Source organism: Thunnus thynnus, chromosome 4, assembly GCF_963924715.1.
Source record: "Thunnus thynnus chromosome 4, fThuThy2.1, whole genome shotgun sequence".
NCBI classification, from domain to species: domain Eukaryota; kingdom Metazoa; phylum Chordata; class Actinopteri; order Scombriformes; family Scombridae; genus Thunnus; species Thunnus thynnus.
This window is the reverse complement of record NC_089520.1, coordinates 33,245,561-33,270,582: the sequence shown is the minus strand read 5'-3', so window position 1 is coordinate 33,270,582 and position 25,022 is coordinate 33,245,561. Positions and strand designations below refer to the sequence as shown.

The following is a 25,022-nucleotide window of genomic DNA, read 5'->3' as shown; positions in this document are numbered from 1 at the left end:
AGTTTACTCTGGTACTACTTTCCACCAAACAAATAGTCCCTATGAATACCATTTGTAATGTCTGTGGAGTGTGTCCAGAGGCCTAGTCAGACAGCCTCTGTGACAATGAAATTTCAGGGCAATATTGTCAGCAAATCGTGCTGCCTTTTGAGGGGAACAGGGAACCAGAGAAATGGAAGATATCACATTAGCTGTGTTGTAGCAGCCCTCTGCTGCTGGAGCATAAGCTGCTCACCAAATAGGAAAAGTTTAGAGTCAGTTGGGAAACAGGAGTTGAAGGTACAAAGGTCTTGAATAAAATTAACGTTTTGCCCAGTTAGCAACTAAGCTTGTTTCTCGGTGAGCCATTGTGGCTGGTAAATGCAAGCTCAGCAACTATAGTAGCATGTCAGCTAGCTCTGCAAGCAGTTTCACTCCCATCGCCACCTATTTTATATGGATGAGCAGATTTTGCTGTACCATTTTTCTTGAAACTCTACAAGTGTAGGACTAATTCAAATGTCAATAAGTTTTTACAACTAAACATGTTTTTGCCCATAAATAGTGTTTATCCCCTTTTTGGAAATCAAGATGCATAATCCTTCCAATTCAATCAATGCACCCAGAACCTTTATCTTTAATTATAGCTGGACAATAATTGTAATACCCCCAACACAGCCACCACTGGAGAGAGAAGTGCGAGCCAAACCCCCTACTTATGTGGATAAATTCCTAATTATACAGCAACTCTCTGGAGACAACAGAATTCAATATGTGCGGTAAATAACTTATGCACTGTGGTCTCCACCCACTCACAGCATAATGCACCTGGCGTTGCTGCCATCAGTGCCCGCCACTGATAACACTGGCTCAGCACTTTAGTACTAATGTGGCCTGTTTGGTTAATGGCGGGAAATTCTTGGGAAAGCTTGCATATCTCACTTCCTTAGATGATACCATTAACTTGGCTTTGTCAGGCCAGCGATCTCAATCTCTGAAACTGCGCCTATGACTATCTTGTCTTTGCCAGTTGTCAGTTAGTTTAAAAGGGAGTCTCATGTTCCCCTTTCCCTCACACTGGTGCTGACAGGGCCAGAGACTTCCAGTCAGGGCTGTTACCCCCACAGTCCTGTTGTTTATGATCTGCTATTGATTTTGTTTTTGACAAAGGATAGGTTAATCTTTCTGTTGGTCTCACACTGACAGTTTATGATTTCCTTTGGGCACGTCATCTTGTTTTCAATCAGTTCTTGCTTACCTTGCTCCTTCTGATTCCTACCCCCTCCACCACTTCCCTGACTGTGCTTGCTCTTTGTGTCATCTGAAAACAGTAGTGACAAAATAGAACATGTGAAGTTCAGAAGTGTCTCATCAAAGCAGCTTTGTACAGGCAGGGGACCATTATGCCATTAGTAAAGGATTTGCTACGCCTCGGTAGCTTTGTCTGGAAAAACACAGCGTAGATGAAGGTGTCAAAGCGCTACCTCTGCCAGCGTTTGTTTCACCCACAGGAGAGGAATTCAATACAGCTGATAGATCACTCTCATTAGTTGAGTATCGAGCACCGGGAGCCAAAAAGCTGACACTTTTCTGCTGAAGGGAGAGTGAGGAAAGACAAGACCCCTATTAGTTGGTTGAGATGGGTTATGAAAGACAACCTGGGAATAATGAAGGACTCTGTCAAACCCATTAAGGTTGGCTGGTTACACTCTCTTGGCCTGTCTAACGCCGGCTAAATTGAAGAGAGTCCCCTTTGCTTTTCCAAAGGAAGTTGACAGACTTCAGACAGTTTGCTCTGGGTGCGTTTCAGTGGTGTCCTTCGAATGATGGATGGAATTTTCCACCTCTGTTTTTCCAGTGAATTGAAAGGATCCATCCAGTTATGTGACTGCTGGGCTCTGACATGACATTCTTTGGAAGCTGCGGTGACCCACAGTCATGCTGGCATCTGTCATTACACACACGCCTGGCCGCACATCTGCCCAAGGTTAAAGAACCAAATAGGTCATTTTGCTTCATTCAGCTTGTAATTTCCTGTGTGTTTTAAGCTTTGGTTTGTATGCCAGTTTCCCACTAATTCAGCTGCATGAAGACAAAAATGTAGAAAAAGGCATCTGCCAACTCTTTGTTGATTTCATAGAAAAAAATCCTTTCAACTAGATTAGGATTAGAGGGAAATGTGGAGCTGAGGGAAACAGGTTCCCTGCAATGTTTTGGTTTGATATAGGTTAAAACAGCTCCAAGGTATCAGAAGAATATTCTGACAGTCCCACGGTACAGCTAAAATAAATCTTTTGCATAATTTCGAATGCTTGTAAATGAATGTTACGCAGTTATAAGTGTGTGAATGTAGGGACTTGTGTGCTGGATTTCTGATGGTCTGCCTCTGATGGTTGCCTTTTCTGTCTGCCAGCCGCTGGGATTTAACTGTCCTAGACCTGCTGGTCTGGAAAAGCAAAGAAGGCAGTTTCACTGGTTTAATTGGCAGCTTAGCTTTGCATGGAACTGCCTTCAGTTATGTATGAGACAGTTATTTAGCCAAATGTAATTTCATGCTGTGCTTGCAGTTTCATGTCTCTTTTTGACCTGCTCAAGAGTGCTTAATCACGGTGTTAACTTTGGGATGTACAAAGGTTTCTATCATCAGGGCAAATATGCAGACGACCAAAAAGATTTCATCTGTTTTAAGTCGGACAATACAACGCTTTTATTTCCCTACCTCTCCTGATCAATATCTTTGTCATTCATGGATCTGAAAGTGAAAGTTCGAGAGGTATCAGGTATGCCCCGCCCAAAGTTTTCCACATACACTCTCTGTCACATCTCATCTGACAAAATCTCATCGGCTTTCTCTGAACTCTATCAGGACTTCAGCTACTGTGCACCCTCACCTGTCAGCACCACCCTACCCAGATAAGATTTTTGTTTTCCTCCAGGAAGCGGCAAGATCTTACCTGCAGTGTCTCCTCTCTGATTCGGATCTTGGCTTGATAGATGCTTCTTTCAGCGCTGTCAGTCAGGGACTCATGTCTTGTTTTGTAGTCACAGTGCACTGACTTTGCACTGTCATGAGTGTGTATCTCCTTACCACTCACATTACATGATTTAAAATATGAGAGGTGGTCTTGATAAACTGAGACAAGATTGTGTAGAGAGTCATTATAGCTTAAATTTGTTGCCTCTAAATGTAATAACAGGTGTGTCATGCAACTATGTAACTGAACATAGTATTGGGTATGGATTGATGTATAGACACACTACAAGGCCAGTATGAGGACACCCCTAACACCCATATGTGATTGAACAAACCATGGTCATTAATATGCTGGGAAGGAAGGAACCTGGTTTCAGAGATTTGCTCTGATTCAGAAGTAGAGCACTGATGTTTGGTGATGTGTATGTGGACAACCGTGTTGTTTAGAACTTCAGCTGATGCCAGCAGTCAATTCCAGGTCCCATTCTCATATACAGTGGATTTGTTTTACATAGACAGAGCTCTTTAGGCTTACAGTATTATGGACAGGTTAAAAATGAAAGCTAATTACATGTTTAGCCTGACTAGCCACAAACCTGAAAACATTTTTGGCGGATTCTTGGAGACTTTGAGGCTGAAACCAACCAGGTTATATCAACCAGCCTGTAAGGTATATTGTGTCACACATGTTTTGAAATGATTAACTAGTCTAAGGAGATGGTGAAAGCAACATTTCTGTTGCTGCTCAAGTATTTTATTATTGGAAAAAAAATTGAGTAAAAATTATTTTTGCTTGCACAGCAACCAAAAGGAACAATGAGAGTTTTTTTCATGAAAGATTTTTTTATTGATAAAATCCTAACAATCTTCATTCCTACTTTGGACAAAAGCCAAATGAATGGAATGTGGATGGTGGTGCATTTTACATGAATGTACAGAATGACAAGCAGCAAAGTGTACCAGTACACTGATAGGTGTATACATGATGTATTGTGCCTTGTATTCAAACTCTGTCCATAGCTTATGTAGTGGAATTATGTTTATACCTGGAATGAAACGCATCTCTGGTATACACATATATTTAGCCTTGTTTATCTTGCCAAAATGCACATCATCCAGCAGTATCTTAACAGTCATTATGTTCCAGACTACCTATCTGTCAGTTTTATTGTGCTTCTTGGATCTGCATGCAGGTATGTATTTCTTGTTATTTAAACTGGAAATGCATTAGATCTAGATAAACTCCTTAATGCATCTTGATACATTTACACCTGGATTTGATGTGTTTTTGTTTTGTATGATTACAGTCCAATCACTCAGGTGTTAATGCCAGGCAGGGGTGGATCTAGAGAAATATTCATGGGGTGGCAAGAGTGTAGCATGGAGACTTTAAGGGATAGCAGAAATATACAGATGGGTGACAAATTAAAGAAAAAACTGGTACAGGTCTGAATGCTTGACCCCTACAGTGAGAGAATCTGGTGGCTCTGTTATGCTTTGAGGGGCATTTTGCTGGCATGGTTTGGGTCCACTTGTCCTCTTAGAGGGAAGGGTCACTGCAAATTAATACAAAGTTGTTCTGAGTGATCACCTTTATCCTATGATGAAACATTCCTATCCTGATGGGAGTGGTCTCTTCCAGGATGACAATGGCCCAATTCACAGGGCTTGAGGAGTCAATGAATGGTTTGATGAAAATGATGTGAATCATATGCTATGGCCTTCACAGTCACCAGATCTCAACCTAGTTGAACACCGATGGAAGATTTTGAACTGACATGCTAGACAGCGCTCTCCACCACCATCATCAAAACACCCAATGAAGGAATATCTTTTTGAAGAATGGTGTTCATCCCTCCAGAAGATTTCCAGAGACTGTAGAATCAATGCCAAGGCTGAGGAACACCATTCTTTAGAATAAATAAAGAATAAATTCACTATATTATTTCACCTGAAGACAGAGTGTCTTAGTTTTTTTCCATGGTTGTCTGCACCACTTAAGGACAAATATCCAGCAAGACTTCCTGGATTTTGATTGTTATTGTGGCCTTTTGTTTGGAGTTTGGAGCGAGTGATTTTAGTGCTTTTTACACTGGGTGCTTTTATATGTTGCACTTGCATGACTGATCTGAAATTTGGACATGTTTTTCTGCAGAATGAGCAGTTTCAGAGATGTTGGTAGCTGCAGCCAACTCGTAACTCATAAGCACCAGTGAATATTTTGGGTTTTTCAGGTTTAATCCATCCCTAACACAATCAAACACAAGTTACTATTACTAAACAAAACAACCCCGCCACTATCCATCTGCAGCTGTTCTGTATTTCTACTAGTAGAAGTTGGCAACCTTACACACACATTTAGCAGGAAAAAAAAGCCATCAGCAGTTCTTGTGTGCGACCGGGACCAGGGCATGCTGCACAGAAGGCTGCCAGGGCTGGAAGAAAAGTGACCAGCCACAACTTTTCATGTATATATTTTTGAATTAGATCAAAACTGGGGTGGCAAGGCATTTTTTTAGGGGTGGCAGCTGCCACGCCATGCCACCCAAGTAGATCCACCCCTAATGCCAAGTAGACAGGGTTCATAATGAATATAGACACTGAGGTCTGATTCTCCAAATCCATTTCAATGTGCAAAACCATGAATGAGGGTTAGAAGTGTCAGACAGACCCTGTATGGCATATTAGTTGTCAGACTGGTGTTGCTGGCTCTTAGTGCTTTTGACCACCTCCTGTGGCAGGGACACTGCCAGTTGTCCTGAGGCAAAGTGAGATGTCAGAGAGGAGATAAATGGACAGCCTGTTCCTCAGAGACACTGAAGTTCAACACTGTGGACACCTTGTTCTTTCCAAGTCAATCAGTGGGCAGCACAAGACTTTCATCACAGTGATAGATGCTCCAGCAGGTTGGGACTGTGGCAGTATGTGGAAGATAGAAGTGGACTTACCAGCGTGATAAATGAAAAGCTGGGGTTACACCAGTTAGTTAGTAGTATTAGTATTTTACTGTTTTTTAATTCAAGGTATTTTTATTTGTTTTTTTAAAACCTGCCCTCAAAAATAATTTTTGCTTATTGTTACTTCACTTCCATGTTTGAGCTTCTCTGTGCAGAATAATGTACTTTCTCTGTGCTCACCAAAAATCTGAGTTTAATATGTGTACCTACGAGCAGGATTTCTGACATCACAAATAGTTTGAAGCCAATCAAGGGCCATAAACAACTCCAGTGCACATACATTGAGAATGGACTTTTCAGTGAAGTAGGAGACATCTTGTATCCAGCAGTTAAACTTTTGGAATGAAAAAAATATTTGCACATTCATAGATTATGTATTTTTCAGTGAGGAAGGAGTAGATGTTATTTTTTTAGGAATTTTAATGAGGTAACTGAACATTTTTTGTGGGAAAAACCTGTCAGACACAATTTATTATTCCAAGCACAGTATTTTTGCATGAGATCTTTAAATATTCTCATAGGTTCAGTAGAGTTTTGATATTTATGACTGAAGCTATTGTTTTCATACTTCAGTCAAGTATGTTTTTCAATTTATTGATTAATCATTTAGATAGTGAAAATTGTAGCGATAGTGAATCAGTTTCCTGAGCCCAAGGTGATGACATCAAATCTAACCAACAGTTAATAACAGTTTATTGGTAATGATTATATCATGTTTCAATGACAGTGAACACATATATAGATGTAAAAAAGAAGAAAATAAACTTTATATAGTTAAGCATTTCTCTGCAACAGAGGCTTAATCCCTAAGGCTATTACAGGGCTGCAGTTTAATATGTTATTTTGTGAGGGAGAATGAATGAAATATTATTCGTTTTTTATTTTATACTTTTTGTCTGACAGCATACATATTCCAGTATCCTGGTTCTTGCTGAAAGGATTGATATAATTCGCTGGCCCAGGAAGGTTTTTAAAAAGCCAGTGTATTGATCTATAAAAGATATTTGTTCGGTGAGGTGTATTAGTGGTCATCCAGAAGTGTTTGTGATATTACATCTACCCAGCAGAGACACTGTGCAAGAGGCATAACTGTGAAACCATAGTGAAAAGAAGATTTCATCATCCTATGAAATGGGGAAGAATTACAGGATTGAATTGTTGACAGAGTAAAGCCTTTCTCTCTTTATCGGGTCAAGGATAAACTCTCATGAGCTTATGCTTTGGAGGGATTTTGAGGCTGTGTAACAGCATTCAGTGCAATAACAGACAGAACTTCATAGTGCTGAAGAAATGGAATTACCTCAGCTCTAAACAGTAGCCCCACTTTACCAGAGGACAGTGTGGGATTCTGAGGAGTGCGGGGGGCTCAGTGTGTGGTGGCTAATGGTAATCACTCCCAGCTCCAGATAGATGATTGCTAGCTGTACTGTTCTACCACTGACCCCTTTGTTGGACACCCAGACTCAATTGGGTCCATAATGTCTTACTAAGAGCTCTTGGATAAGACCATTTCTACTGTAGTACAAAAAAAGCAGCTTGGTGTTTTGATGAGACTGTAGGACAGCATACTGATGACTCTAGAGTGGAGTTTCACTGTCGGGCAAGTCACTCTGCTGACAGAAAAATAACTTTTTTGTCTATAGGTTGCAGAGGTTGGCAAAATTACAAAATTCACCTGCCACATTCTCTACAGTAGGTCTTTAATATAGACTGGTACTGCAGGTGTCTTACCAAAGGGTGGACAAATGTACAAGTCGTGTTCAAATATTTACCAGTATGTGGATGGAGGTAATTTTCCACCCTGTACAGTGAGAAGCAATGAAAATGCCCAAGAAAACAAAGTTGTTGTTTTTTCTCTCTCTCTCTCTCTCTCTACCTGCTGGGAAATAATTTACTACCATACCTGCAGTCATTCACTTACGTTGTTGTCTTTTGAGGAGGGACTATGTTTTTGACAATTTGAGTCAGGTAATTACTACTTATAGCAAACTTTTTGCTAGATTTTTCATAAAAATGTTCTGCTCTGTTGTGGAGATGTCAAGGAATCCAAGCAGCTATAAGGAGTCTGCTGGAAGAAGACTTCTTTATTTACTCCGCCCTGTACTAAACAAAAACAGCAGCATTAGATCTTAGTAAAGTCAACAATACCAAAGGCTTCAAGACATTAGGAGGTTGGGGTGGTGGATGGAGGTTGGGTTGGTGGATGGAGGTTGGGGTGGTGGATGGAGGTTGGGTTGCTGGATGGAGGTTGGGTTGGTGGATTGAGGTTGGGATGGTGGATGGAGGTTGGGTTGGTGGATGGAGCTGTGGTATCAAATAGTGTTATGAGTGTATCAGCAGAGTAAAAGTGTTAGGTTGTAATAGCCATGCTGTACACCTCCATGAATATAACTGGAAGTTACTCATCAGCTTGTAGCTGAGCAGTTCATTAATGAGTCTTTCATAATGAAGCAGCTGATCTCTACCCTTATGATCAGACTCAAATGTAATTTAGTTTCCCCTCCAACATTCAGCCTTGTCACCATTTTTGCTGCCATTTTTCTTTCATTGCTTTTCATGGATGTAGCTAGGCAAGCTAGCAAGCTATATAGGAAGGTGACATGGCATTCTTAATCTTGACTACAAGCTCTGACTACTCAACTACTCAGGGAAAACAGCTGGGTGCACATTGGTGGTGATTCTGGGGTCTGGAACCAGCTTAGCTGAAACCAATCAACTAATCAGTGCTTTGCCTGAACTAATGCTATGTTCCAACAAAGTACGGAGGTCAGTTAACAATTATTGACCAATGTCTATTTAGCTCATGACAGTCCAACTTTTAAGGTTGACATTTTTAAGGTTTATGAAAGTCACAGAAAGTAATAGTAACCGTTTTTACCTGAGTAGGGCAGTGTTCAGATAAACATTAACACTCCACATTTATTTCGATGGCACCACTGCAAGGCAGTCTGGCAAAAATATGCAGCGTTGTCCATAAAAAAAACCTGTACCTGGAACAATATTTGCTGTGATTCAATGCAACATCATCTGGTGGGACACTGTTTTTAGCAATCAAATATGTGCAAGTGCACATTCTTATTGGATTACTTTGTGACATGAAGAGTGTACTTCATTGCCTCACAATCATTAAAATGGAGGATAAAATTATTTTTGCTGTGTTACCTTTCCAGAGATGCAAAATCTTTTGCTGTCTGATAAGCCTCAAAACTCATGAATTGATTACTTTAACTGGACTTCGTAGATTTTTAATAACCCAGTGGTACCTGTAGCAACACCGCTGCACCAACATAGCCTCTAGCATTTTTTTTAGTATTGATATATTTGGCCTTATCACCTGCTACAGTACCAGTATTTCAGTTCTCTTTCCAACAATGCAGGTCTAGATGTATTTTCACTGCGCTGCAAGGATTTCCCTTTCCATACAAACTAAATCTCTGGTCTGTATAGCAGGTTTTTGCTGTGACATTACTCAACAAGACAAATAGTTTCACATCATTTCTGTAATGCACTGTATGGAATGAGCATGCTCCTTATTCCTTCATTCTGCTATTTACACCAAGCTCCCTTTGTCATTGCTTTCATGTAAGGCTCACCAAAACTCCTGCTGCCTCTTCATGGCAATTTAATGACAGCCCCAAGTAACAAAGTCTAATTTTGTTTGTTGCCTTTTGTTGAGAAGGTAAAATAGCAACACTCACTAATAATGCATGTGGATATGACCTGCAGTCAAATGGTTTAGTATTCTGAATGCTTCTACATGCTGAAGTTTAGGATTTATATTCAAAGTTATCTCAGAGTTTTCTATAACAACAATAATTTACAATACTCCCGGTTTTCAGCCTCGACTTGCTGTTCTCATTGTTTTACCACATTGCAAAAGAAGCATTTTCGTCTTTTGTTTGCAATACATTATCATCCGAGCTACCCAGATTGTGAGATGGAGCTCATTTTTTTGTGGCTGTGCCTTTTAACTGTTTTTTCCTCAATCTCTGACTTGTATATGCTAATATAGGAGGTGTATGGCCTCTGTTTAAAACCTTATATATCCACTGCTCAAGATTATGGTTCAATCAATATGTGTAAATGTTTAAAGATACACTCATCTACATTTTCTTGTATTGAGCATGGATGAAATATCTATGTGTATTGTGAAAGGTCGCTCATAGTGACTCTTAAGCTGCCAATATGTTTCATCAGAACTGCTTGTCAGATAGTTGAATGATTTCTGAAAAACCCACTGTACGCTGTCCAGCACCAAGTGCTAGACAGACAAAGTCAGCCACTAGCTGGTAACCATAGAACAACCAGCTATTTCTGAATGGAGTGAAAACCAAAACAGAACCAAAAAAGTGAACAAATTTTGGATTTACATTCTTCAAGGTTCCGGAAACACAATTCCATATTAATGTTGTGCCATGCCTGCTGAATAAGTAAATCAGTGATTGGTTGCTAACATGTTAGCCATCACAACCTTTATGTGATAATAAGGCTGATGTTGTGGTTTCAGCTTGTTTATCTGTCTCCAAGTGACCAAAAAAAAAAAAGAATGCAAAAGAATGCAGCTTTAGGGTTAGCATCAATGTTTTTAGATTTAAAGGCTACTTAAAGGCTACTGATACTTTGTGTTAGCTGTCAATATCATCAAATGAAAACCGTTTTCAAGCTAATACATTGCATACAGTATATTCTGTCTCCCTACCCTACACAGACATTCAGAATAATGGGATTCTATTAAATAAGATGATTAAATATGATGGATATGTCAAAACAATTAAGAGTTTTTAGAGTTAACAGATTTTAACCTCTATCATCAGAGAACACTGATTGGCTGATATGATAAAAGTGTTACGGCCAACACTAGTCTAACCTTGGACATGGGCATACTTTCTGTGTGCTTATGCATATACATATTTGTGCACACATAGGCCTGCTGTACAGTATCCTTTGTGTGTGTTTGAATATCCTCCCCTGAATCCACATCGTTGTGTTCTTCAGCCAGTGTCCCATGGGTCCCTCTGGTGTTCCAGGTGTGTCATTTAGCAGGTGAGCAGGGCTGTCAGCAGCTTTACCCTTAACCTCCCATTCCTCCCATGGCCTCCCGCTGTCTCCTCGTCCCTGGGGTGAGAGCTAAACCGGGTCCATTGGCTGATTTAACCCATCAGCCCACTCCAGAATGATGTGTTGTGTCCAGTTTTAAATCACTCCAGCTGTAATGTTGCTCCACTGGGAGAATTGCAGTGTTTTGTATGCTGACACTGCATTCTGAGAGAAGGAGCATGCCAAGGTTAACTGGGTTGTTGTGGCCAGTGGCTATGTGCCTTCACGTGGTATGCACCAACACACCTGTGTAAGGAAATTTCCCTGGGCTAACAGAAAATAAGGTGCGTTTAGCGCTGCTCTGTTTCAGTGCTAATCAGGGTGATACAGACAAGAACAATATTTGATAGGAAGTTCTTCCTTATACCAAATGATCTCAGTACAGAGGCAGAGATCTTATTAGATTCCTGAGCTGCATGCATTTGCATAGTAATGAGAAAAAATTGATTTTTATGAAGCTACCATAACTACTGGATGCTTGTAAGATAGAAGGGTAATGTTAATAACGTTCATGTGATATGTGAAGAGAAACACACTATGTAAACAGAAATGTTTGCAGTTCAGTTCAATAATTAGCATAATGAAGGACATCATTATAACTGCTGTCTATGTTTAATATGGCAGAATATTTGTTAGCTGTATTCATCCATGTCTCCTTAAAATTACGTCATACACTACTAATCTATTTTAGCAAATGCATTTATTAACCCAACGAGGAAACATTTGTATTGGGTGAATCTGTAGATTTTTTTTTTCCTCTACAGTAACCTGGCAACATATGTCATATTTTTATGGATATATGTAGTGGATGCAGGACATGGACCCTTGTCTTTGTACCTGTCCACCTTGACCTCCTTCCTGTGACGTCTGTCACAACTAATTGAAAACCTTGGGTGATATAACATAGCTAATATGATGTAACCCACACCTTAACCCTACACTGTCAAGTATGCATGCACTGATCCAACTTTTTCTCTCTCAATACTGATTCCAATACCTCAACTTTTGGTGTTTATTTGATACGGGTTCCCTCTTTGTCCCAAATTTAAAAACTGCATACTTTACTGTGTGGACCTCACTGGGGATCACTTTAATGCAAGATAACATGAAGCCAGGGGTTGCTGAATAGGTAACCGATAGTAGAAAGAAAACTATATTTAATGTGGATTGGTCACATCATGGCCCATACCTGATCCTCTTAATAAGGTCTATCGGTGCTGATGCTGACTGTCAAGAAGGTTTTCAGTTGGTGAATGGTGCAAATGTGCAGTATAAACAAATTGGAAGAATACAGTTACGTATTTTGTAAGGGAAAAGTAGCCTTATATCAGCCTTTATGGCAGCCTGAGTAAGAGTTTTTGTCTCCTCAGAGAGAGTAGGCTACCTATCATGATTTTGCAACAGTCCAGAAACAAAAAGGTTCAGCTCTGTAAACATGCCTGACAGAGAAAGGAAGCATTAATGGCGGAGGCTTTGCTGCATATGGTTTTGTTCGGCGTTCCCCTCCTGTATGTTAGTCTATCCTTCAGGAATTGCAGAGCCAGACGGGCCCACATTCCTGATTATGCTTATGTGTTACAAGGCTTGTGTTTGTTTTTTCCATTCCTTGATCTGCTCCTGGGGGATAAGGAGATATAGGCCATGAATGCACTGTGAAGTGGTTTGTTTAGCCTATCAGAACAAAGCCTGTAGTGGTGGTGGTGGCGGCGGCAATGCATAGCCCTACAATGTGTTCCAGTTGAACACAAAGCCTCCCCTGTAACGCGGATCCCAGCATTCAGCACTCAAAGGCATGATAAACTGCAATAATTAATCGTGAGGTAGCCTCCTTTTTTTTTTAGGCAGGCCTCATTACATAGTATGAGCCGGGCAGTGGGCACCATCAATGATTAAATCTTTGTACTGAAGCTTATAAATACAGTATCTCTCCCTCTAGACTCTACTGATGTGATGCTGATGAGAGAAATGAGATGGAGAGAATGATAGAGGGAGGAGCGCTACAGCAAAGCCGATTTCTAAAGGCCTCGCACTAAAGCAGCAAAGGTTAATTGGATTCTGTCAACGCGATATTGTCGGCAATGTTTAATTCTCTCAGATCAACACTTGTACTCTATTGTTTAATTCTCTTCTTTGGAGAAAATAATGGTTTGGTCTTGTCATAATCAGGGCGAGATAACTTTATGAACCTATCAGGACCTGATTATACCCTGATTATGCTCACTGATGCTGCAAGAGGTTGTCATTCCTTGATTTTTCCTGGAATAACAGAAGAAAATAACACAATTCATAGATGATATGGCAAAAAAAAACAGCTTACATTAGACAATTGTGGCTCTTTCTTTGTTGAAAAACGTGAGTCATACCATGAGCAAGCATACTAACACAGTCTGTGACACAATGCAGCCTATCTAGCGAAAAGAGAGAGATTTGGATTTCTGCGTTATATAAAGCAAAATCGCTTAAACCTGTTTTTTGAGATGTACAGTACACAGCAGACTCTGTTACATAACTAACGGAAGTACACACTACCCATCCATCAGTAGGAAGTAAAGAGGTGGGGGTGTTTTGTGTCAACAGGAAAAACAGTTCTAGAGTAGCGCTGTGTGTTATAGCAAGGTTCACACACTCAATATGTTTATGTCTTATCTCTTCCTCGTCTGAAAGCTGCACTTGGTTTGCACTGAGCCCTGATGGACGGTTCCCGAGTGGCTGCGGATCACCAGTGCAGGACTGTGTTTCCAGATGAACTGTTATACTGTGCTGATTAAGAGAGAGAGTGTACAGTATTGACTCGTCACCAATACCATCACCCCTGAAACCTGACCCCCCTCCCTCAGGAAACCAAATGAGGAAGTTGTGTTTGTGCACAGTCAGTGTGGCTGCACCGATACATGACCCTGAAAGTGAATAACTTACTGACAACCTACGTATGTCCACTGCTTCTCAGTCAGGAACATACCACAGCATGCAGGGTGAGACAGCACACAATCTACCGTAGTATAACATGTTACACCAACATGTGTAGACACAGCAACATATTTGTTCACTGTCTCCAGTAATCATATTCCAGAGGCATCACATTGTATAACAATGCCAAGTATTGATCTGTGAAACTTTCAAAGATATGTCCATAGTGCTATTTCCTGTCAGCGACTGATGTGACAGTGATTCTGCTCCCTTCAAAGAGAAGAGTGCCACTTATACACATTCAAACTGACAAAATCTCGAAAAAGAGCTGTCAATGTTTGATTGACCGGTGATGTCTGGGAAGAGTGCTGCTGAAACAGCAGAACAATGTGTCCTTAGAACAAGATACATAAGAAATCTATTTCATGTTACAAGAATCTTGAATTACTGCACTGAAAATCTCCAAATTATGCTACAATGAATTTGATTTACTCCATCTTGACTAAGCTCATCTGTTTAATTTATATTAACAATGTATCAAATGACCAATTTTGGGTCAATAATGCATTACTTTCTAATGTGTAAACAACAATGTGATTATTTTTTCAGTAATGAGTAGTGTACGAAATTGCAATTTGAAATTCAGTAATTACATACCAGTTACTTATCCCAGTAAAACAATTTGGGGATCATTTTGTTTGCCGTCTTACCTACAGTGACCAGACAGTTTGTCGGGGATTGTCCTGGTTTCTAGCTGGGTGTCCTGACTCACGTCGAATATCTGTAAAACACTAAAATGTCCCTGTTTTCAACATTCACTACCAAATTGTCCTGGTTTTCACCTCAATTCAAATAACTGATAACTGTTTGCTAACATGCTAGCAAAACTTTATCTGACAGTAATATGTCCGGGCTGTTAGTTTCTTCTGCCTAGCTTGTTGTGGTGTCCTTCTGCTAAAGTGGTCAAAATAACTACAAATTACAACCACTTTCAATACTGTTATTGAATAGCTTTTTATGTACTTTTATTTACAGGGCATGCTGAAATCAGCCACTCCATTTTTTTCAAAAATCAAAACTGTGCTCATCCAGGTAGGAATTAACAGAGTACCATACAGTTATAGCTTGTGTAGGAGGATATTAAACTTCAATTAGCTTTGAACAGTCATAAATCAGTCTGTCTTGATAAGAAAATGTGGTCACCACCTTGGAGAGCTTCACTGAATGAGAAAGATCTTTTGTAAAGATTACAGATATGGTTACAACCAGGACACCATATTGGCACTCTGATGATCATATGAAAGTAAATTGCTGTTACAAAGAGCTACTTTTTTAGTTTTGTAATCGTAATTCAAGTAATCGTAGTTCAAGTTAAGTCAAGTAACCATACTTCTACTGTACTTCACAAATCTAAATGTAAGCTCATGGGCACTTTGCTATTTTGTCCCCCTTGACTATAGCAGTGGGAATTTCCTAAGCAGAAACAGTGTGTCTGTATCGACAGTGACTCCGTGGTGTGTTTTCCATCATATGCACCATTATTAAGCTCAATTAGTCCTTGAAACCACTTTGCCAGCTTTCTGACAGTTTATAAGTTTTGGGAGCCAGTGTGTTTAGAGATTGCCATTATGTAAGCAGAGAACCTGCACTCGAGTGATAACAGGAAGCTTATATGGCAGGCAGTGGGAAATCTCCATCCAGGACTTAACATCCATGGATGAGAGATTATTACTGGCAGCTCTGGGTCGCAAAAGAGCACAACCCATTTGCCCTTGGGGTATGTTTACCCATATGGCATGCTGCTGTTAGATTTACATTTTACCCAGGGTCTTCCCATCACAAGCTATCACATTGCACTAAGTTCAAGGATTTACCATTTCAGTTTTACAGGGCAACAACTTGAAATGTTTTGGTTCTTAGATTTGTTATCTATTAGTAAAAAAATCAAACATATGTGTTATTAACTAGCAAACATTTTTATATAAACATCTTATATATTGAAAGTGATACCATGATGCTACCAACAAAAATATCTTAACAAATTTGATAAGGCTTTGTATATATTCCTCATTGTTGGAGATGAACATGCCAAAAACTCATAAAGTGTCTCTTTCTGTCTTGGTGTGTTCCAGGATTTGCCACTTGGTGTGTCTCTTGGTGGTCTCTGATTACTGCAGCAATTTAAAAGTGGCTGTAATTTGAATGTGCTGTAATTTGGATGAGCAGATGATTAAGGCTCAGCTGTTGTGGTTAAAACCACTGCAAGTTTATTTCAGAAGATCCATGTTGTTTCCCTTCACACTGCTCTGAAACGCCCTTTCCTGTAAACACCCTTAAAAGTAAAAGTGAAAAAAATGATTCATTTCTAATTCATTCTGAGACTTATCATTAACCTAAACACACTGCAGCAGCAGCCCTATTCATTTTAAAGGATAGCTGTGTACTCTTTTGCAAAAGTTGAAATGTTTTCCTGAATAGCTAAAAACAAAACAGTATACGAGGTAGAATGAAGTGAAACAAAATTAGTTGTGATGTATAACAAACGCAGAATTAGTTGTGATGTATTTAAAGTGGCTTTAAACAATATTTTTATGATAACAATGTATTAAATGACAATGTATGAGAATTATCAGCAATAACGGAGCTTTATAGCAAATTTCAGCTCATTGTTTAGCTGTCAGGCTGCAACTTTATGTTTTGGTTCACTCTCAGCACTCTCATATCATCGGTTTCAGCCGCAGCAGGCAGCTGTTTTGAGAGAAAAAGCTCTAAAAACCCACTGTAAACTACCTGCTCAGCACCAAACGGCAAAAAGACACAGTTACGACTAGCTGGTGAACATAACTGAGCATTTAGCAGCTAAACAGTCGGGTATTTTTCTCAAGAGTTAGTAGAGAGCAAAAGCAAAATTAAAAGAGAGTGAATATCGGACTTACATTCACCAGGAGGACAGAAACATGACTCCAAATGAATGATAATGTCACTCCCTCATCCATCAACTTAAAAGGTGATGATATGTCAATGTTGTGTTCACAATTTATTCTTGCTGCCCCCTAGTGGCCAAAAAGACAATCAGTGTGGGTTTAAATCATAAGGCTGGTGATAAGACCCAAATCTACCATGAAATGAGCTTTTTGAGCTAGCTTTTGAAAACTATGTAGTTGTGAGCTGTTTAGGATTTCTGTAGAAATGAATGGGGTTGGGGCCCAGACAGGGTAGGGAAGGATATTGCAGCTAAATATGTTTTTTACAACTCATGTGAGTTCAATGAGAGATCAATTGAAAGTGAATAATGATCAATGTGAAGCCTCTTCATAAGCTTAGGCCCTTATTAAGATAGATTGGACAGGACCCCCCTGAGTCTAGACACTGGTGGTAATGGAACGGAGCCTGCAGATGGTTAATGAAACTTTCAGTTGGGTCTCTCTGGACATCATGGAGGTCATGGTGGTAATGGGGAAGAGGAGGGTTGCGCAATAGTAGGTCTGAGAGACAGAGTGAGAGAATTGTAATGATATTTAACAGCACTAAGGGTCTGATTGGCTAGAGGAATGCAGGCAGAAAGATCATTCGTCAGGTATGGTGACATCAGAATTGAAGTATGCGCGACAACTACATTATGCGGGATGTGTATTATCACACAGCAATGGCGGGTACATTTTATGTTATGTAAAATGGTGAAGATTATTACTTACATTAATACAGTAGTTTCATGTCACATTCAAATAGGGGAAATTAGCACAATATTTACTCTTTATAATCTTAAAAATATGGTATATATGGGGAAAAAAACATAACTAAAGTGCCAATGCCTGTTGGTCAGAGCATCTGATCACACTAAACCCACAGTATTCCCTTCCAAAATCATCATCCCTTCAAGGCTAAACCATTGTTGTTATTCCTCGCATATGGTCCTGTCTTGTTTTTATCTCAGGCTAATCAGAGTGATCTCTTTAATGCTTGTTTTTATATCAGCCTTTACCAACCATCTTGAAGTTAATGCTCCCTCAGCTGTCCACCTTGAAAGTTTATGAGTTCATCAACACCGACTTAAATGCTCTTAATTCCCAGGCGACAAGCAGTAAAGTCTTGGCAGATGTGAGCATCTGGGCGTCACTTTTCCACCAGAGCTTCTCTGATAGTAGAAGAAAATGTTGTGTTTCTGTGTGATCGTTTTGATGCTTATGTGTCTATCAGAGACAGGCGCTGTTGTTCCTGCTGTTAGAAGAGAACATGTTTGAAAAAAAGATATCAATTCACAGAGAAGGACTTTGCAAGGACTTTCTTTTTCCTGGGAAAGAACACAGTACATTTCACTGTGAATATAGGAAATTCTGAAAAACACTTTGCAAGATAACGCTGCCTGGCAATATATATGCGGAAGTTGTAGGACGTGATGTGTTGTGAATGTACAGTAGGCCTGACCGCGCCAGGCAGCAGCAGACAGCAGGCCAAAGTTGTCCAGAGGCAGCACATTATCTCTAGCATAACAGTCAGTATCAGTCCTCACTGGGGAAGGCTTCAATGACAAGTAGCTGCTTCTTCCATTACTCAGCCATCTGCACCAATTAGGCACCAAGAGGAGTTGTATAGGTGGTTTATTTATGGCCAGTTGTCCATTCACCCTGATGGCCATGTCATGCCTCTGCCTCCCCTCTGCTCTGTGTGACCTTTTGTCCAGGAAAGGTTTGTGTGGACTTTGCCCATGGGATACTGTGAGGTTATTTATCAGGTTATTTATATAGCATCAGTCCAAAACAAAGTTTACAACAAAGATGAGACTGTCCTCACCATAAAAAATGTCAGCAATCGGTCGTTGTCACAGGAACTGCCCCCTTACAGCCCTGTAAGTAATGACATCTCTTCTCAAAAGGAAAGGTTGGACCATAGGGCTACAGAACCTTATGAAGAAGGAGGGTCAAAGGGGATGGTTGGATGTACAAAATGTAATGTCTGACAGCACTGGTTTCTTTTATCCATGACCACCATTTTACCTTGAGTTTTAGTTGCCTAAACCCAATCTGTCCTTAACCATATACTGTAGGTGGCAGTTTTTGTGATCATTTTGTAACAGTCATATGCAATTTAGAAGGCACAGATGAATTATTATGTCCTGTCAACTGGGGCGCCAGATCAGAAAACACTCATTTGGATTGGTTTGGAAGGCAATGAGGAACCTAATTTGTCATGATAGGTATGAGGACTTGAAAATGCTTTTCGTCAGTACTGTAATATTACAAAAGTGTTTGAGAAAGTGTTTTAGAAGAAATATTATTCTTGAATGAGATGATTCTCTCTGAACTGTGGCAACTTGAATGACAAACAGACTGATCAAAACAAAAAAATGTTACATGATTCACTGATGACTAGCATTTATGATCATGGGAGATGAGCTGGCTAGTTTAACCTTCTGGAGTCTAAGATCATGTTTTGCTGCATCTACATCTACATTGCATTTTGACTTTATTTACGTACTAAAACGTTTTTTTAATTTTTGACCAAAAAAAAGTTTATTAGTCCACCGAGTACAGCACTAACTCACTGTGACAACAAGACCTTGCAGAGTCACCAAGTTTGCCAAGTAGCATGGAACTCCCTCTAAAACCTAAATTTTAGTTTTTATATATTCCTCTGTATGTGTTTGTACTTTGGACAGAGCCAAGCTAGCTTTCCCCCTGTTGTTAGTTTTCATGCTTAACTAGGCTCATCATGACTCATACTCAAACTGACGCCAGGTCTGTGCTTACTGCACAGACAGGAGATGAATATCAATCTTTTCGTCTGACTCTCAGAAAAGAAGAATTAGCATATTAGCAAAGTTGTGAACTTGTCATTTGAGATTTTTTTTTAATGTCGAATTACATATACTGTATATGTTGTGAGTAATTGAGCTGTTCTCCACGTGACACAGGGTCCTACACATCATCTTTTTACCAAATTCACAGAAATTTGCTTTGTGTCAACTTCACTTCCATGCAGCATTTACCTGTTTTTTCCTATGTCATGTCTGTTATTCACAAAACTGTGACAAAACATGACAAAATATGTTGTTGGCAATTTCTGGAACTTCAGAGCTTTGAACTGGGAAGGTCATATATGATAACAAGTATCGGATCTATGATAAGATAAAAGAAAGTCATTTGAATCTGCTTCCTCTTGTCTTGTGTTCCTTCCTGTTCATATCTGCTCACCACAGCCTCTCTTGTTTCACACTCGGCACTGGTACATTCTGATCATGTCTCATCTCCTGCCTCCTTCCCTCTCTCTCTACTCTCTCCTCTTCCTTTCTGCTCTCTGCTCCCTGCCTGGCACTGAGCTCCATGTGCTGATTCAGCCCGTTGTCATAATGAATATATGAGAATTCCCAGCCCTGATTTGAAGGCGTTTAAAATGCTGCAGGTGTGGACAAAAGTAATCTCTCTTTCTTCCAAATGCAACGTTCAGCTCAGTGGAAGCCGATGGACCCCCTCCCTGGTACATAGTACAGCGCAATTCATACTGCAACCAACATGTCATCGCCCATGCATTGCTTGCTGTCTCATTTTGAATGAAAGTATATTACTGACTTTTCTTGAACTTCATGAAATGTGCATTATGAAATGAACCGCTTCAATGTGCCTCTCTCTTTTTATGTTGCAGGCGACACGCCTCATTGCCCATAGAAGTCTCAGAGATCCCTCTAAACCTTATTAACCCTCCATGTAGAAGAAGTTACCCCTGTCGCAAATGGAAGTCTGCATCTTTTGGGTAAATCAAAGGGTTTTATTGAAGTCACCTTTTCTTCATCAGCCCACAAATTCCCAGTGTTTCTCATAACAACAGTGTGTTTCTGTCCTGGTGCTAGATTACAGTTTCGCTCTGTTCATCAGCCTGATAAAACATCTGATTTTTGACCATGCCATTCTCCATGCTGCTGTTGAGTGTTTCTTTTTTGTCAGCCTTTTCCTTTTGTTCCTGAAGACTTCCACTGCCTGCTGTGCAGAAACTGGTAGGTGTCCCTCTCAGCCTCCAAATCCAATCAGATAGAAAATGAACAATACCCACTACTACAACAGACGCAAAGTAGAGGCACAGTAGTTGTATAGACTACTTTCTGGGATAAAGCAGGTAGAACAGACCCCTGTGATGACATATCTATTCCCTCCAATCCCTCTATCTTTCAGGATTACTTCACGAGTGGTGGAACAGTTGAAGGATATCTTAGAAAATGAGTGATAAGCTTTGCTGTACTGCTGCAACTTTGTAGATTATTACAAGAAGCATGCTTGCATAAAGCGTCTTGCAGCACATACACTGCCTGGCTGTCCATGCAGTCCTCCTCTCTGTGGATGCTTTTCCATTGGAGTTCATTACAGCTGCTCTGCAAGGGCCTCAGAGCTCCTCGGCAAATGAGGAGAGATGGGGAGAGATGAAAACCCTGAGAGCGTTGAGCAGTGGGACATAGGCTTCAAAAGCTTCATGGCAATTTCAAAGGGTTTTTATTCTTGACGCCACGCTCGCTGTATCTATCAAGTATCCAGCGCTGAGCTTGAGAGCAATTCTGAAGGCAGGTTTGTGGGGGGAAATGGGTACAAAAACCTCACCCTATATGCTTTTGCCAGTGGAGGAAGGAGATAGTGAAAGTCCTAATGAGTCGTGTTTGCTCACTATGTTTATTGATTCTAATTAGCTGTGGAGATGAAGAGAGCACAAAGAGTGAGTGCTAAACACTTGTGATTACAGTGAGGTCTTGAGCTGTCCCGGTCTATTAGGAAGTATTTTCCAACAACATGAAGAACAAGTGCACATCAATTACAATTGCCAAGGGAGTTGTGTTCTGAATGATGTTTGGGTCAAGCTGGAATTTACAATAGGAGGTACTGTAGGAGTGTGTATTGGATAATGAATGCAATTATGTTAAACCCCTGAGAGGCATGAAGGAAGTGACACATTGCTTCAGGTGAAATCACACTGCGAAGCAATATGCTGCTGCACAGTGAAGCAGGTTTAGATGATTATTGGGCTTTTATGTTTGGAAGATATAAGATTAAAGGTGTAAGCGGCAGGAGAAGGTAACAGTAAGAGATATGAATACTCTCTTCTTTTGGACTTTTCTTTGTGTAGATTTGTGGTGATCCTTGTCTTTACTAAACATTATTACATTGCTCAGTGCATTTTTGGAATAGGATTCTTATTGTAGGATTTATGATGATTCAAACTGAGAGATCACACAGTTGCCTATTTACACATCCAGCAACATTAGCATTAGTTGGAGTAAGCATAAACTGTATATAAAGCTGGACAACACATCTCTACTTCTTACCGCTATGCAATAGTGAAGCTAAAATATCGTGTTTTCGGGAGCTGCCATCTGTGACATCATTTGCAACCAGAGTCTGTGCAGTAGAATTGGGGTGGCGGGATGACAGCCCGTGGGATATGCCCCCTCAACTTGACTGACAGCTGTCCCACCACAGAGAGGAGCTGCCATGGAGAGGTAAATCCACCAAAATCAGCCAGTCTAGCAGCTACAGCTGGTCACAAATAAAAACATACATTAGTGTCTATTATCAGAAACTGCTGCAGCCACTCTGTTGCATCTGACAGAGGCTTTCAGAGCGGCTGTCAATCACAGCTGTCAATCATAACGTCACACCCCCTTTCATATCATCAAATAACTAATTATAAACAAACTTATCAGAAAAATGAGCACTTGAACATACATCTGCGTGATAAGATCTACTTAAAATGACAGGAAACGTCTTTGGGAAAAATTTGTTTGACGTGCACTTTGATTTTTTAGTTTAGTTTTTAGTTTAGTTTTTTTAGTTTAGTTGGCTCATGTCCCATCCACTAACATGGAGGCAGCGAGACTTTTGATCTATACTGCAGCCAGCCACTAGGGGGAGATTATTTATTATATATGGGTATGACGTCTTTCACATTACACAAAGTCATTTTTTTCCTTGATTAAAAAATATTGATTACTTTAGCTTTAAAAGTTGACCTTGTTTTAAATGCAAAATTTGTCTTTGTGTAAGCCCTGAAAAGGCATGATGACCAAAAATATCTACTGTGGATATTTTCTGAGCTGTTTTTTTTTAAATGAGACACTGAGTCATCAAAATTTCTTTCTAAGTCATCCAGAGGAGATAAATATAAAGACTGGCAGCGCTTTTTCTTACATTTCCTTTCAAGGCTCCTTTCAAGGTTGTTCATATAACCTAAATGACCTAACAATAACAAAGCACAAAACAGTTCACTGGACTGGCTATTTAATAGAGCTGTGCCGTGTTTAGGACAAAGCAGGGCAAACAGCAGAGTTCATCACACTAGAACTGCTAAGATAAGCTGCAAGCGTGAGAAAACAAAATGTTGTAGTTGACAATGAGAAGGGTTAAAAAAAAAAAACAGAAATATGAAATAACTATATTTTAACTTGACTTTGTGGTAGGATTGTTTTCACAACTGCACACAACACAACTGCTTTTTCCAAGGTCAAGAATGAACTTTGAGCCTCAGCTTTTAAGCCAACATGGACAAGAAATCTTTTAAGTGCTCAATAATGGAAATTTGAGCATCTACAATCAGGAAATAATCAGGCAGCGGGCTGATTTGAAGGAACCGAAAAACAGCCTTTCCCATCTGTGATGATATGATCGAAAGTTCCCCAGCAGCTACTTAGTAGACCCTGTGGTGACATTATTTTTTCAACTGCTGCTCCAAGGTCAAGAATGAACTTTGAACCTCAATTATCAATATAGTTTGGTCATATTGAGAAATATCATGTTGTTGCTTTGTCACATCTCTCGGTCCAACTCTGTACAAAATGTGTTCATTAATTTGAATAGTTTAAGTTGTGTGAAGATGTTTGTGTACATGCTGTTCAGACTCAGTACTGTACAGGTGTGTACTTCTTCAGTAATGTTTGCCAATATGGTCAGATAGACCGGGCTCTGTCTCAGCATATTGCCACACTCTAAAACACAGTAATTTTGATTTTGTGTTCATTTTGGATCTTTCTACTTTTTTAATGAAAGCTCAGTGAGGGTAACTGCAGCCTGGTGTCACTCTGAATGTCTTTGGCCTATTTGTCAAAATGGTCTATGCTTAGTTGGGTGAGGCCCAGATTACTTCGAGTTTGTGCTTGATTGGGTGGAGTGAATCTGAAACCAGATAGTGATCTGTGAAAATGGCTTTTCTGTAAACTTCATTCATCATTACCTCAATATCATCTCCTTCTCTTCTACAGTCTGCACTGCAAAAAGGACAGTTTGTCATTGAAACTGTTACCATCTCCCTCTGTAGGGTTTCATGTCATGTTTCTCCTTGTATTTCAAATCTGTAGCCTTCAAGCACAGATCCAATAAAGAGTACACCTGGTCTGGGTTAAGTTTCAAGAGATCTCTTACTGTGTCCATTGCTTACATCACTGACACATACGCTATCACTGGCTTTCTGTTTGATTCATTGAAAGTTGCAGAGAAACTTTTGTCAGTGATGTATAGTGTTGCCAGGTAGAGTTGCTATGTTATGGCCAAATATTTGTAGATGTTTTACAGTTTACAGCCAAATTCTTTGTGTATTTTGGGTAGTCTGTGGAGACACTAAGTAGATTGTCTGGCATAAAGACGATGTGCCACTGTCAATAATGATCAATTGGATTTTTGTCTCTTGGACATTCTGTTACTACTTGTGTTGGCTTGTTGAAACTCTCCAGTGTCTTCACCAACAAGTCTTTCAAATTGAACAACAAAATACGTTGATCATAACTGACCCCCAGAACAACACATAAGTGTTTTCTAATCTTTACACCCCCATCAACTGGATAGCATCTCTTTTCAGTGCCTTCTAAAACCATTACAGATAAGTAAATTGGTTTGGTGATGGTTATGGTTTGGTTAGGTTTAGGCACAAACCTTATTGGTTTCCTCATCTTTGCTTGAGGCTAGCAGCTTGAGGCCACTACTAGCATAACACACTAGAGTCTCCAACCGAACTGTTGGCGGTCAAGTTGCATTGTGGGTATTGTAGGCAGGTTGACGGGGGGGGGGGGGGGGGGGGCACTGTCCATGAGTCTGACAACTTTCTGAAACAGACAATCCAAGAATCACGCTCATGTTACGCAG

General features: G+C 40.0%; 1 protein-coding gene across 3 annotated transcripts in view; it reads left to right on the top strand.

Moving 5' to 3' along the window:
* The window catches only part of iqsec1b (IQ motif and Sec7 domain ArfGEF 1b), a 199,363-nt gene that overhangs the window by 41,264 nt on the left and 133,077 nt on the right, over positions 1-25,022 (top strand). For 2 of the 3 annotated variants that reach the window (XM_067588395.1, XM_067588400.1), the window contains exon 2: positions 20,554-20,661. The exons of the other annotated variant lie outside the window; for it this stretch is intronic. In XM_067588395.1, coding sequence (XP_067444496.1) covers positions 20,554-20,661 — 108 coding nt within the window. The remainder of the gene's footprint in view (positions 1-20,553; positions 20,662-25,022) is intronic. 3 annotated transcript variants of the gene reach the window in all.